The sequence below is a fragment of the Ammospiza nelsoni genome, chromosome Z (assembly GCF_027579445.1).
Source record: "Ammospiza nelsoni isolate bAmmNel1 chromosome Z, bAmmNel1.pri, whole genome shotgun sequence".
Lineage (NCBI taxonomy): Eukaryota > Metazoa > Chordata > Aves > Passeriformes > Passerellidae > Ammospiza > Ammospiza nelsoni.
The window spans coordinates 42,788,631-42,804,559 of record NC_080669.1 but is presented as its reverse complement, the minus strand read 5'-3'; the positions used below and the strand labels follow the sequence as shown (position 1 = coordinate 42,804,559).

At 35.1% G+C, this 15,929-nt stretch overlaps 1 protein-coding gene across 1 annotated transcript in view; it reads right to left on the bottom strand.

Annotated features, from left to right (window-relative positions):
• Positions 1 to 15,929, bottom strand: part of RFX3 (regulatory factor X3) — a 106,566-nt gene that overhangs the window by 16,418 nt on the left and 74,219 nt on the right. The window contains exons 5-11 of the mRNA XM_059492501.1: positions 11,668 to 11,742; positions 7,434 to 7,615; positions 6,736 to 6,855; positions 4,128 to 4,249; positions 2,775 to 2,887; positions 1,869 to 1,984; positions 1,151 to 1,305 (exon numbers count right to left, since the gene is read on the bottom strand). Of these exons, the coding sequence (XP_059348484.1) occupies positions 1,151 to 1,305; positions 1,869 to 1,984; positions 2,775 to 2,887; positions 4,128 to 4,249; positions 6,736 to 6,855; positions 7,434 to 7,615; positions 11,668 to 11,742 (883 nt within the window). The remainder of the gene's footprint in view (positions 1 to 1,150; positions 1,306 to 1,868; positions 1,985 to 2,774; positions 2,888 to 4,127; positions 4,250 to 6,735; positions 6,856 to 7,433; positions 7,616 to 11,667; positions 11,743 to 15,929) is intronic.

Sequence of the window (15,929 nt, the reverse complement as noted above, 5' to 3'; positions counted from 1 at the left end):
TTTTTATTATTAACTAATTGTTGGTGATACACTATATTACGGTAAAATCCTACCTAATGGTATTGTTATTAGAGAAGTAAAACTTAAATATAAACCAATGCAAAATAATTTAGACAAGTTGTCAATAGTTACATGTATTTGCAAAAACATTTTTCCTTTATTCTGCTATATAGATGCACAAATTATGCCAATTGCTACCAAGAACTTACTTGTTCCTTAAACAAAAGGTAAAATGTGCATTGTAAATGGCAAACCTTTGTATTTTATCCATTTCCAGTTTCAATTTTTTTGCATTATACATAAGTTGCTAAAACTTGATTTTATTCCACTGGCAAGCAAGAAGTCAATAAACCTTTTTTGCAAGGTACTACCACCAAATATTCTTACTGAGCACGTATTACTCACTATAACAGAGAAGGTGTCACAGCGTGACAATATAGCTTTGTCACCTGCAAAACTACTTACAGCCCTAATTAAAAAAAAAAAAGCAATCCAATTTTTTTAAAGTAAATACTGTGGTTTTTTCATTGAAAGAAGATAATACATAGGAATTATGAGGGTTTTAGTGGGTTGCTAACATGATTTCAGCGTAACATTTTGGACAGTATATGTGAGACAATAAATACTTCATGAAGTTCAACTTTCTTCACATAAATTTGTTTTCTACCAAAAGTAGCCATAAAAATACACTGCTAGAGCAATGACAGATTCTAGTAGAAATAAATTTGAAAAGAGAACTCTACTTCTGGTAATGGTGATATGACTGGACAATCACTCACTATTTCCTGCAGAATGTATGACAGGAAAACAGTAGATTAGAATAATAAAGTGGAGTAGGAATTTTTCATTGCCTTAACAATTATTAGAATTGATTTCAGCAGTTAGGGATAAAGGACCACGTCTCCAAACATGGAATCACAAAGACCACAGTACTCTTCTAGACTAATCAAAGACTAATATGTGTCGTAGGCATTTGCCAGCACAACTCCTTGTACAACAAAAGTAGGGATAAATTATACAGTATTTTGTATAATTTTTTGTGTAACTTTCAAACTTTTTTCTTAAGCTGTCCTATGAGGCACAAGTACACTTCCATCATATACATGCTTACAGAAAAATCTTTACAAAATGTTTCAGATGTTGAACTTACTAGGAATAGGTCTAAGGACGTCAGGAATGAGAATCTCCACCAAAGCCTGGTACATCACATGGTCACAGTTACACATCCATTTCAGAATAGACTCATTCTTGCACAGAGTAATCAGCTTTGCTTTAGGAAGTCGACTTTCTATTTCGCTCAGATTGCTGGTGTTAAAAAAATTGTGGCAAATTAATAAATGATAATGCATTTAGGGGCATGGTTTAGCAGCTAACACAGCAGTGCTAGGTTAACAGCTGAATTTGACTTTTCTGACCTAAAGTTTCTATGATTCCATGATTTACAGCAGGCAAAAACCTGGGTGTTAAAATGTACTTTTTTATACAGGTGTCACAGATAACTCAGTTGCACCCAATATAACTTATTTACACATTGTCTCACATGGAAATGGATTTTAAAAATGTCTCTATAATTCTCCTGAAAAGTGCAGACATATGAATGATGCTTCTGGCTTAGAAGTGGTGGATTGAATATTGGGAAGAGACAACTTCACTCTAGCTGTCCATGCAAAATGAACATGGATGACACCACTGTTTCAAGATGTACCTTTGGCATACACCCAGGCTATACAAAACTGCCAGACAACATAAATTTAATTTGGAAAATAATAATAGAAGAAAAAATTACTATGTTAAAACGAATATGATTTTTATAATTTCACATTTACATTATTATGAGACACATTAAACACAGAGTAACATTTACTGACCTTGGTTCATTAACAGGAGTGCCATCAGGTGGAGCAGAAGGAGAATAGCGCCAGAAAGTTTGCCACAATTTTTCTATCAGGCTGAATTGAAGATTAACAACCACATCCAGTATTGCCTGAAAAAATGAAAGATGAGATCATATTGTCTTTTACCCAGAATCCCTCCACTCCCAACTCCAACTAGATCTACAGCTCATTTCCTTCATGACAAAGTGGAATCAAGGCAAACTGTATATTTCTCAAGTTATAAATGGTACTTGTTTTATTATCTTTGATACCCATAAATTATCCAGCACTATAAACTGTTGTGCACAGAGACTTGCATAAGGCTTGCATGGAAGCCTCTGGGAACTAGTATGGCCTATGTTTACTAAGTAAACATATCACAGGAGTTAAGGCACAGAAAGTATTTACTGCTACTGCAAACAGAAAAGTAAACCTCACATGTTACTTCTTTTCATAATGCCTTCTAAGTTGGAAGCACTTTCAAAAATAATTTTAAAAGACACATTGTTAAGTATCAAACGTGGTTTAAATGTCTTAATGTTTTTTTGATACAAGACAAATATTACTGCTTTTAAAAATAAAATAAAATTATAATCTAACTGATTTACACTTGCTGTTGACTAAACCAAATATCTCCATACACAATCTAAAGTCTAACATTCTGAGAAACATACATGTAACAACATTTTATTCTCAGAATTTATTACATATTACTCTTTCCCCTGCAAAGGGGATCATTCAGAAAACCCTTTTTTGCTCTTGTTTTCATTGAGATAAATAAAATATTGTGGGAAGGTCACATGCCACTTTCATGGCTACAATATATTGGACACTATTCTGCTGTACTGGCCTTCAGTAAAAGTCATAAACTTTTGAAAATAAATGGTTTATAGGAAATACCTCACAGTGCTCTCGATAAAGACTCTGTAGTGATTTGATGTCCTCAAAGGTAGTACCATCTGGCAGAGAAGATATTTCAACTTCTCCAAACTCTGGCAGTACCCGAGATGCATCTGTTGTCATGACAACAAAATGAAAGAAGTGCCAATTACAGTATAGTTAAAAAAATCTAAGGATTATACAAGGAAATAAATTCAAAAAGGTCATAATATTCAAAGGGGAAATTGTTTAATACCTGTTGTATGCCAAAATGCTAAATACATTAATAATTTTTAGTAAAAAATGAATACAAAATTATACTAGTATAGATTACAATGCTATCATGTACATAGTATACATATATGGAGAACCTAACATATGCTTTTTCAGACTATTACGAAGAAAATATGTAGATTCAGTGCAGGAGAGACTAATCCTTAAATAATTTTTTTGTTGCTCAGCTGAAGAGCTTCCATGCAGCCAGGTGTGATGGGGCTTAATAAACTCAATATACATTTTTACTTGACATTTACTAGACTTTAAAGTAGAGCCAATGTGTGCTTTTACTATTTGCCACAAATATTTCTGGGAGACAAGATGGTAAGATAAAAATACTGGACTGAAAGATACCTGGAAAAGAAGATTCAAAACATTTTAATGCTACCCTTATGCTCCAAATGGTTTTAGTTACAGCAAAATCAAGCCAAAGGATTTGGTGGCTGAAAATCCCAACCAAATAAGCCTACACTAATAGCACACTCTATCAGCACAGCCAAGGATTCTTTTTACATAAACAATGAACTAAATTAAGATTTGTGTCTGTGACTGGAATACATGCTTAACTGGTCAACAAATCCACAATCTGGATATTTTTAAATGTGACCTCTGAGTTTTCAGTTTAAACTATTTGTCTTTTTCCACTCACAACACTAGAACACCCTTTCAAAACAGCTAGGAGTGGCTAACCTGCATAGTAGTGCAATGCCATAGTAGTGCAATCCCCCTATGCCAACTTTCACGAAATAAAATGCACTGTAATGCACATGAAGGAAACAACTTTCATAGCAGGAATTTCAATATGCACATTTAATATAATTATGCAAAGCAACTTCATATTTATGTAATATGAAGTACACCTCACACTGTTTTTTCTAATTTTCCTTTTATATTTACATTATGCATATTAAATATTACATAGAACTTAAATTACATAAAGCATAATTTAAGTGCCTTTTGGTTCTGTTGAGAGTAAGGATTTTACAGAGGGCATGATAACTTCAGATGCAACTATTTTACTTGTCTGGCTTGATATTCACTGTGAAAACAAAGTTCACCTTACTTATTTATATAGCAGTATAAAGCCTGCTTTTGTACCTAGAAACTGTTGATGATGTTGACTTTGGGCAATTACAGTTTGTTCAACAGATGCGCCTGTCTGTTGACCACTTCCTGTGAAGCCATCTGCAACTCCATCCACTTTCTGCATAGGCTTATACCTGCAAAATATCAAGTACAAAATTATCCCTTCTGTTTACTTCTTCATAAATGGAACACTGAGTTTGATTTTTCCATCTCAAAATAAAATTTTCAGCAAAAGCGTCAAAAGAATTTGGAGGTTCTTACTTACTTTGTAAAAAACAGAAGGAAAAAAGCACTAAGGGAAGCCAGAGTGTTAACAATGGCTTACAGAATTCACAAAGGTGATATTCCAGCAGTACTCCCAATTTCTGCTAGAATTTAGCTTAGTAACAGCATATTGTAACACTGGCAAATTTATACCAAAAAAATCAAATCCTTCCCTTTCCACACAGATTGACATAATTTTGTAAAACAAAGGTAATGTTTCATGACTTTTAAGAAGCAACAATACTGTCTCATAATAATGAAGACTTAAAACAAGCACTTTTTGATACTGAAGTTATGCAAATCCAAAAGCTTCATGGTTCCCAAATTAAGAAAAGGAATGAAGAAAAATGAAGAATACATTCAGTCTACAGCTTTTGCTGAAGAGAACTAGAAGTATTTATTCAACTAAATGTGTCTGATAGAGATGGTAGAATTGGTATAACTACCAAGAAAAAAAGTGTATTGACTGCAATTTACCACTAATTTAAAAGACAAAAGAACCACTAGAAATATTAATAAGCTGACGAAAGAGAAATATTCCCATAATCAAGAAAATTAAAATATTCAGTTTTTTAGTTCTCTCTTAATAAATCCTGCTAGAATTTTTGAATACACGTGGATAATAATGATAAGAACACACACTGTTGTATATGAAACACTGAAATTAAATACTAAGCCCTCTATAGCACAGTATTTTCATGTAAAAGCTACATATTGTGCATAATGGTACCTTGCAGTTCCCACCCATCATCAATACCTTTACAGATTCTCACAGCAGAGCTTAGGATTGGTGTGAATTGAGCCTGAATTGGGTGCATGTTGGTGCAGGTACACGTGTACAAGTACAAAACATGGGGCACAGAAGTGTACACTAACTGCACACAGTGCCATATGTGTGATTTTGTTCAGATATAATCAAGGAACATGCTGACTTAAAGTTAAGAAAATTATGCCAAACATATTTAGCTAAGGGAAATAAGGGAACTATGTAAGACATACAGTGGTCTTAAATAAAATAATCAAGCAAATAATACAAAAAGAAATATCCAGTCCTAACAGTTATATAATGAAATTCCAAAATCACTTTTTCTTTGTGAATCATGAAGAAGACAAGAGATGTGACAGTGTTTAGCTGACTGGCATCATTTTTCCAGAAATAATTCTAGTTAGACCATATGTTTTGGTGCACATATGTAATTTTGAATGCAAGTGAATGAAATGTCTAAGTGAATGAGATTGAGTGGGTAAAATAAGCTTGCTGGGAGATTTTGTAAATATCTATCATCATTCCTTACTATATAATCCTGCCATGGTTTTTGTAATAAGCATTTTCTACATGATGTTAGTATGAGACATCTCATGCTCCTGTATTATGCTCAGCAAAAGACAGTTAAGACCATATATCTTACCATGAGCTTCCATTTAGTGTTGTAAATAATCTGTACTGTCTGGAAATGACAGTAAAATAATTTCTGATCAAAATGATCTTTGTGTTTGAAGTTAAGTTTGAAAAGTTTGAAGTTAAAAGTTTGTGTTTTCGATATTTCAGTTGTGTACAAAGACACAAAATATGCTTGGTACACTATACCAAACTTTGTTCAACTGAAGGTTTTTGGAGGAGTAAGTGTTCTAAAGATGACTTGCTTGATGTAGTGCTCTTCTATTGATTAGAATCATGAAATTATGCATCTAATGTATTTTACTTTAGAGCAATATGACTGGCTAGTAACACCAGTCAAATCAAAATTAATTTTCAAAGATTATTAATTTTCAAAGATAATTAATTTTCTGTTTAAAATAGTTTTTAATATGCATATTCACACATTCTTTCACCACCAGTACAGCCCTGTGCCGCAGTTTTCAACTACTTCTGAGCCTTCACAGGTTCCTCAGGAAGAACAGATCCTAAGTGAATATACTTACATATACTTGGAGGCAAACCATTGAGGTCATATTAATTCTTCATAGGGACATGAAATAAATTCCAAGCAACTTAATTGTAAGTTCTCTGATAAGAAGTGTGAACATAAAATGATACAGCAATGAAAAGAAATAGGAATGTTGAAATTAAAGCTCTTACTGCTTTTACTCGTCTTGTGGGACAAGAATTCAATATCGTTAAGAAGAATCTGTTCATATTATAGGTAATCATTATTTATTTTCTGCAAATTTATGACAATTTCTAGGTAAATATTCTTTCACTTTGACTGGTGCCTGACATCATTGACATCAATTGGGTATTCAGCACACTTTTGTTTTCACAGCAAAAAAGCTGAACAGGAATTTGAACTTGTCCATGTAAGGAAAAGACTTGATGAATGAGAAATAGCATGAATAGATGTGTTTCACACTTTACCTCTGTTTCTGCTGCATGGGCTGTTGTCTCATGGCCATATATTGCATGTCCTCTTGTAGTCGATTAAGAGGAGAGTCTGGCTTGACCCGAATCCCATAATAATGATACTTGGAGTTCCCCCTTTATGGAAGAGCAAGCATTAAAAGAGCAGTAATACTAGTTTTACATATTTTCTTTACATTTACTTTAAAATTTACATTGACTGGAAAACAACACACACAAATCAGGTCTGGCTCTCCTGTCATACCTGTTTTACATCAGTGTCTTTTTGCTACCTTTGGGAAATTAACTCACTCTCTTAAACAAATATTATCAGCATACTAACTTGCAGTCCACTTCAGTAAGAAAAATAAAATGCAAATAAATACAAATTATCTAGTATGGGCAAATAGTATTTCTTAGTGATTTCCAAATAGAAAGTTATGTTTTATTTGTAATGATAAAAATCTGAAGTGTAGTGACCAAAATACAAACACATTAACTGTCAAAAGCAGAAGAAATGAAACTATAATAGCATCTTGAAAAAACACAGAACTGTTCAACATGAAGAAATAGAACTGACAGAAAAACACTAATATTTTAATAAAGGATTCTTATTAAAAGAATTCTTATGTATTCTTTTTCCTAGCAGACTAGTTTCTTATCCATAATTATTACCTTTATTTTTTATTATAATTCAGGATTTCAATTGCACAAACCTAGTTCCAAGTCTTCTGGTCCGTAGTCCCATGAAGATTGACCGTATGAGTTTTCCAAAGGAGGCAGCATTGACTGGATCCAACTTGTGCTCCTGACAGTGTCTTAAGTAATGGTTGTAAAGGGTACTTCTTGGAAGGCTCACTCCTTCTGCAGTTTCATAGTTGTCTAAAAGCCATTGAAGCTATATCACATACAAAACAGAAAAAAAACCACCCTATTATATACTTTATTGAAAATACTGTAGCCATACAGCATTAACTTCTGACAGATGGAACCACTCTTCAGGTCTATTAAAAATTACTTTCTTCCTCAGAGTGTCTTTAAATGTTAGTTACAATACAATACAATAATGCTTTGATATCTTCAGAATTACCAGGGAATAATAGCAGAATTCATTGCATTTGTGACTTCAGGGAAGTACCCTTTTCTTAAAATATTTTTGATTCAGTACCACATATCAGTATGTAATAAAGGTATCTATGCTTTGGAGACAAATTGTTAGTACCACAAAGAAATAAAGGAATCATGAATGTAATACACATAAACTGCAGAAAACAAACTTCTTTGGCACAATAGGTAATTAATGTATTTGCAAAACTGGAAAATGATACTGTTTCTCTTTGTTGTTAAAAAACATTAAGATACAAATTAAAAAAAAGCTACTGCATAAAAGTCAGAGAGCTACCTAGGTAACATTGAAAATAATTGGTACGTCTATGAATCATTAGGGATACAAACCCTTTCAGCTGTAGCCTGCTTGCCTTTGACTTCCAAATGGAACAGAATGAGTTTCTTGGAAAAACAGTAATCTTTTCATGTAATTGTGGTAGATAATTAGAAACATGCAAGAAGAGACATTATGTAACATCACTGCATGTTCTAAGTACAGCACACTCACGACACACCTCTAGCTGTTGCTAATACACAAAAAAATGTTAAAAGGACAGTTTAATACTCCTAGATTTAGTACTAAAGGAAAATCACAAAATATAGCAAAACCAATAGACTCTGAGAATTCATTAAATTTCACTGTTTTTATTTTTTGATAAGTCAACATTTTCCTTATTTTTTCCTGCACTTGTCATGGATCGCTAGAGTTTTCTCACCTCTAGAAAAATACAGAAAGAAGATGCAAATACTTCCAAGACATAAGATTTTTAGCTTGGTTTGCAGGCAATTTTGCATTTCAAATAAAGAAAATGAAGAAGTCCAGTTAATCATGATTTATGATTGTTTTATATGTACTAACATTCACAAGTGCTTCCAAACTGTCATTTTGAAATATAGCTGAAGAAAAGGTATAATTGTTAATATTTGAGTTTTGTGTGAATGTATCAGACTTATTTCACTAGTGATCTGACCTAAGCCTGTCTCGGCTTACAAACGTAATTATAACTTTCAGTGGTTGCAATCTATCCATACTGAAAATCTGTTATTACATTTCTATTTGTATTAATACATTTATATAACATTTGTCATATATTATTACATCTAGAATTGAATCAGAACTATACAGAACTTGAAGTACTTCTGCTTTCCCCAAGGGGAAAAACTCTGTCAATCCCAAAAGACTGACAAACAAAAAATTAATTATTTTGCAATTAAGTTCTGTGTGTAGCATTAAAGATATTTTCCTCCAGATGGTTTCTAATCTATTATTAATCACTTTGAGTGCACTTCATTAATTATATGAATTTCTAACAGATGTTATTTCAAACATAACTTGCATTATTCAACACACAAAAAGCCAAATGAAAAGTTAAGTGCAATACTAGAATTTTTGCTCTTGGAAGGAGTTACTTAGTAGTAAGGGCTTGAAATCCTTACTTCATAGATTATAGCCTGGAAGAAAAAGTGCAGTTAATTCATGATTTTAAGAGAAAATTGAATCCAAACATTACTGTAAACAACTTTTTAAAGAATCCAAACAACACTTCTCCATCAAGCTGAAATACAATTCTAAAATTGTTCAGGTTTGAGTGGTGGGTTATGAATTTGTAGTACTGACCATAATGTAATGCTAAGATGAGGAAAGGTACTAAATATTCACAGAGCCAGACCTGTTAAATTGAGTGTGATTTCAATTAATCTGCAATGTTTATAAAACACTCAACTATCAATAGGCTGAATAAGTTGATCCCACGCAGAAATACATCAAGAAACAAAAGAAAACAGAGGAGAAATTACAAACTCCTTGAAATGAGAACTCATGTATTTAGGAAAACAAATCCTACAAAACTTCACTGAGGTAACAAAGGTTGAAAATTTAAATCCCAAACTAAAATATTTCCACAAATTAATTTATCACCTTCTAAGTGTATAAGTTAATTAAAAACACAATTTAGAATTCCATTTTAAAATCTGTTAAGCAAATTATTTAATAAATGCCAAACCAAACCATTAGAAGGCAAATTCAAGAAAAGTTTAAAGAGACAAAGTGTACAACTACACTCAAACTTTCTTTACACTGTCCTTGAGATTAAAGACAATAATCATTGCTTTAAAAACAGGCAAAATATCCTGTAAGCTTGATCTAGATTTTAAATTTCTTTCAAAATGACCAAAAGCAGTAAAGACTTTTTGCGATAAAAATGTGTGCAAGGGTTGTTTTAAATTCTTCTTTCCCCACAGAGTCAAAGATACATCCCTAACACAGTATTTTTCACTAAGTGTTCACAGTCAAGAATATCACGGAAAGTCTTCATAGCTGGAAGGACTGTGATCTTCTGTACCAATCTTGTTATTGGGAAGACACTGTGAACAGTGCCTAGAACTAGGAATGAGTGAAACACAGCTTAGGGAGGCACTGCAGCTTATCTTGTAATCTTTCTTAGTTTTATACAATGACTAGAGACTTCCTAACAGGTTTAAACACAAACTTACAATAGTTCTAGTGTTTTAAGTCTTTTTAGATGGTTCTAAAACATTCCCGAAAAAGTCACAGTCTGTTAAAAATTACATTTAAACAATCATTTTGATATTATCAGTCCAATAATATCTATTATTATTTAAATAATAATTTTGATACCACCTTATCTTCAAAATAATTATTTTGTAAGCAGAAAAGGTGGAATTTAAATTTTCTTTCTGTATATAATTTCCTGTAACTTTTTATGATACAGTTTTCCTCTAAATTTTAGATTTAAGAAAAAAAAAGCTTGCCTAAATTCTCCACAAAACATTTTTAATTTCAAGTTCAACAAAACCAGACCCCTACAGGAAAAAAATCCAAATCCAAACCCAAACCTTCTAAAGCATACATTTTTAATTTAATTTCCAAAGGATAATCTCTACTATCATATTCTACATTTCAGACTGCAAACTAAATTTCAATTTCTTCTGTAAAGCAATAATGGTATTTGAATTCATATAATAAGGAAAGCTGAGAAGGAAAAAAAGTAATATGAATACAAACCAATCAACATGGCAAAAATACAAAATTCAAAACCATAAGAACCAACAGAAAAAAAAACATTTCAGAAGGACTAACAACTTACAAAGTAATAACATTATTTACATAATAAGTTTAAAATTAACTTGGTCTTTTTCCTTTATTTTAAAGTTTTATATAATGAACTTGTCACTATATTTGGAGATCATGTTTTCCCCAAATATCTTTTAGCTTTGTCTATGAAATGTTAGACTTGCAGCGTAAGAACAAAGTAAAAGGCAGATGAATAAGACATTTCTGTGTACTTCAAATTAAGGCACTGCTTTCAATTTTGACCAGGTCATCAGAAGGATCCTTAGGATTCTTAAGTAATTTCAAAATAAACTCACTAGTCAGAATAAATGAAGAAACACCTAGGAATAACCTAAATATATTATTTAGGTGTGCTTTTTCTTCTCTTCCTCTTCACATGCCACAAAATTAGTATATGGTACACAGTTCTTATGATGCAGACAATTGTATTTAAAATGCCAAAAGCCACCTAATTTAGAATTAATTGAACCTTAGCTTGATATTTACACTGTAACCCGCAAAACAGTCAAATGTGTTAACTCATCCTAACACAGGTGTACAGCATAGGAAACAGGTAACACTCTGCAATATACCATAAAGACATTTAATCTGACAAAATAAAGCCATGGGAGGTGTAGTAGAAGATTACAAGCAACTAAGATGGGAAGATTAAGAGCAAAAAGTAATAATAAAATAAAACAAACATTTAGAGGCAGGCTAAGCATGCAGAACAAGCAAGAGAGAGTGTATGTGAAGAAGAGACAACTTACATGGCTGTTGAGAAGAGAGCTTCTGTGAGTGGACAGACCATCAGACTTTTGCAGTGTCTCAATCGCCATTTCAATCTGATAATAGATGTCATTAAAAAAAGGACTCAAGATGGGATAGTAAAAAAGCCTGATCAGAGAAGTTTTGACAGATTCCTTACAGACCAACAGAAATGCCTGCTTTATTCCTGGCTAGGGCATATATTTTATTAAAAGGCCTCAATCTAGAGTCCCAGTGAACACAAGCCTCCTCAATGGGGTCAGAAAGTCCTTGCACATATCCAATTTTGCTAGCATGTATAATGCAGGATCACAGCCTCAAAGTTCATTTTACCTTCCAAACTGCTCAGAATGAGCTCAAAGAAGTAGAATTACTGGTGAGCTGCACAGAAATAAAAATAACCCAGTCGGAACAAAAACATAATCACTAAAGTAAAAAAAAAATTTAAAAAAATCCCTAAACAATTTTATGGAAGGCCTCCATATGTTTTCCCTTCAACTATACCAGGAAGAAACATGCAGAGCTTGCAATAAGAACTGAATTAGAAACAAAACTTTAACTATCTGAAATCACAGAATCAAATCCCAAACCAAAGTAATTCAATAGGCTTTACACCATTAGCTTCACTGGGACAGGACATCAATCCTTACTCCTGCCAGTACCCTTTGAAGATCCCCAGCTGCCAAAGTAAATGGAAAGTCAGGAGTTACACAGACTGCAGGATCCAGCCTTTGGAAAAGCAGATTTGTTCACAATAATTTTGCTTTTAGAAAGGAAAAGAAAACACAGTATAACTAAAATACAAAGGAGATTTTTTTCAAATTCAAATGTATGGTTACTCTCATGTCCATTTTCTCTCTTTTCCTTTTAATTAACAATGGATATTTTGGTTTTGATCAGTTTGGCAACAACATTAAAGAAAAAACCTAAGTGTAATTTATCTGGGGGGCCAGAAGAGCAAAAACCAACAATGAAAATGACAGAGACAATGGAATGCACAGTAAGAAAAGGCACACAATTATTAGCTACAATAAATGGCCGAAATGAAAGCAATGGAACCACCACTTAAACTTTAAAAAAAATACTTATAATTATCTCTGCAAACGTTTTTAATGAGCCCTGTCTATCGTACTTCAAATACCACAGTACTAATTTTCATTTTAATGATATAATTTATCAATATTGGCTGAATTTACTCTCTGTATAGTAGAAATGGAAAACTACTATAGCTGATATTTGAATTTACCTGTAAAACTAGTTTCTCCTTTTTTTGAGGGCAATTGACAAGTATTTTAATATATTAGCTGTCAGGAGCAATTTCTTTTACTTGTGTAATATTAGCTTTGCAAGTCTTTAAAAAAAGGTACATTATTAAATATATGCAATTACTATATTAAAAAACATTCTTGCTTGGCAATAACGTTCTTTCTTTTAACAGTCTGACTTGCTTCAGTGGAATAAACCCGAAGTCAAAGTATTAAATCACACAGGAATGATCAACTTTTAAAAGCATGCTTCAAGAAAAAAACTACAAGGTCAAAAGATCATCATAAGGTCAGTTTACTATATATTGTAGCCAGAGAGTTTCCCTTCCTAAAAAAATACTACAATCAAAGAATTGAGAGTGTACAGACATTTAAATCCTAAATCTGAATGTTAGGTCACATGTACCACAGCGCTTAATCCACAGCAGTACTGTACACCAGGGTTACACTGCCTGCTGCTCATTCCACTACTGCCCTACTCTCATTTTGTTGCTGCAACTTGTGGTCTTCTTTGTTCAGGAAACCAACCTGCTAAAAAAATTGGCATCTCTAGTAATTTCACTTGAAAAGTGGCATTACAATGACACTGACTTCTCACTGCCATATAAATTCCACGGCTTTTGTGGGCTTTTCATCATTTGGGAGATGTTTGTTGCTGGAGTTGCTTTTAGTAGATTTCATGACTATAGCCACTGAAGGCACAGAATTTGTGTTCACTTTTTGTACATCACATAAGCCAAGCAACACTGGTCACCACTAAAACATGTTAATTACTTTATCAAGATCAGAAATGGGATCTATATTAAAAATGAGTCTCCACATATTCTACTAGGACAAGCTTAAAGAGAAATTGTTTTCACTACTATTTTGTTCACCATTTGTAGATAATATTTTGATAAAATGAACTTTAACCTTTATCTGACAGATGTATCCACACCAGAAACCCTCTTTGCATATAGGTTGTAAAATTACTTTAACTACTTTTGAGCATAAACTATGATTGAAGACAAATTTTTTAGACACTAAGTGATTCACTAGCGCTTTCTGAAAACTTATGACTGCTTCTTGTTTTACTCTGTTAGTGTCCTGCAGGGCTGAGTTCTAGGGCCAGTTCTGTTCATTTTTAACAATGATCTGGATACAGGACTTGAACGCACCTTTAGTAAGTTTGCAGATGTTATCAAACTGGGAGGCGCTGTAACTGGGAGGTGCTGTTGACTCTCCTGACGGACAAGAGGCCTTGCAGAGAGAGGGGAGGGATCTGGATAGAGTGGAGCACTGGGCAATCACCGGTGACATGAAAATGACAAGTCAAAATGCCAGATTCTGCACCTGGGATAAAGAAATGCCAGACACAAGTCTAAACTGGGAGAGGGGCGGCTCTGGGGTTGCAGAGAGGGTTCTGGGGGTGCTGCTTGGCAGCAGGCTTTGTGGCAGCCAGCAGTGTGCCCTGGCAGCCAGGAGGGCAGCAAACCCCCTCTGGGTGCAGCAAACCCCATCTGGGTGCAGCAAACTCCATCTGGGTGCAGCAAACCCCATCTGGGTGCAGCAAACCCCATCTGGGTGCAGCAAACCCCATCTGGGTGCAGCAAAACTCCATGTGGGTGCAGCAAACCCCATCCTGAGCGCAGCAAACCCCATCTGGGTGCAGCAAACCCCAACCTGAGTGCACCAAACCCCAGCCTGAGTGCAGCAAACCCCAGCCTGAGTGCAGCAAACCCCATCTGGGTGCAGCAAACCACATCTGGCTGCAGCAAACCCCATCTGGGTGCTGCAAAACTCCATCCTGAGTGCAGCAAACCCCATCCTGAGTGCACCAAACCCCATCCTGAGTCCAGCAAACCCCATCTGGGTGCACCAAACCCCATCCTGAGTGCAGCAAACCCCATCTGGGTGTAGCAAACCCCAGCCTGAGTGAGTCCAGCAAACCCCATCTGGGTGCACCAAACCCCATCTGGGTGCACCAAACCCCATCCTGAGTGCAGCAAACCCCATCTGGGTGCAGCAAACCCCATCTGGGTGCAGCAAACCCCATCTGGGTGCAGCAAAACTCCATGTGGGTGCAGCAAACCCCATCCTGAGTGCAGCAAACCCCATCTGGGTGCAGCAAACCCCATCCTGAGTGCAGCAAACCCCATCTGGTTGCAGCAAACCCCATCCTGAGTGCAGCAACCTTGGCACTCTAAAGGGTGATTGTCTCTCTGTGTCCAGCATTAGGGCAGGGCCTCCTGTCCAGAGCTGGGTGCAGCTCTGGGCTCCACCATTTCAGAACCATGGGAAGGTCTGCGAAGGCATCTGGAGAAGGGCAAGAAGGCGTCTGGTGGAAGAACTGGACACCGTGGCCTGTGAGGAGCTGCTAAGGGCTGAGGGCTTGTCTAGTCTGGAGAAAAGCAGCTGAGGGGCAACCTCCTTGCTCTCCACAGCTTCCTGAGGAGGGGAAGTGGAGAGGGAGGTGCTGATCTCTTCTCCCTGGGACCCAGTGACAGGATGTGGGGGAATGGCTCAAAGCTGCACCAGGAGAGGTTCAGACTCGCCATTAGGAAGCATTTCTTTACAGAGAGGGTGGTCAAGCTTGATAATGCCCTGAGCCTATCAATGTGTAAGGGCCATTTGGACAGAGCCCTTAAGAGCCTGCTTTACCATTGGGTCGGCCCTGAAGTGAAGCAGGTGGGCTATATTATTCTTGTAGGCCCCCCACAGCTGAAATATTTTATTTTCTTCTACTCTGCTATTCCAAGGGTTTGGGTTTTCAGGAGGCTCTGTGCGACACCCGTGTACAGGAAATAGAAGCTATCCAAGTAAAAAGTTCCTTATATGAAGGATCTGTTCCTTATGTGAACGATCTGTTCCTTCAAGCTTTTAGATTCTAAGTTCTGGCCAGAGACTTTTATTTAGGCTGTAAAAAACTGAACACTACCCCTCTATTCTAATAGCACTTAAGCACAAACACGGAATAACTACACAGGTAATACAGTGTGTATTACTATAATACTTTGTTG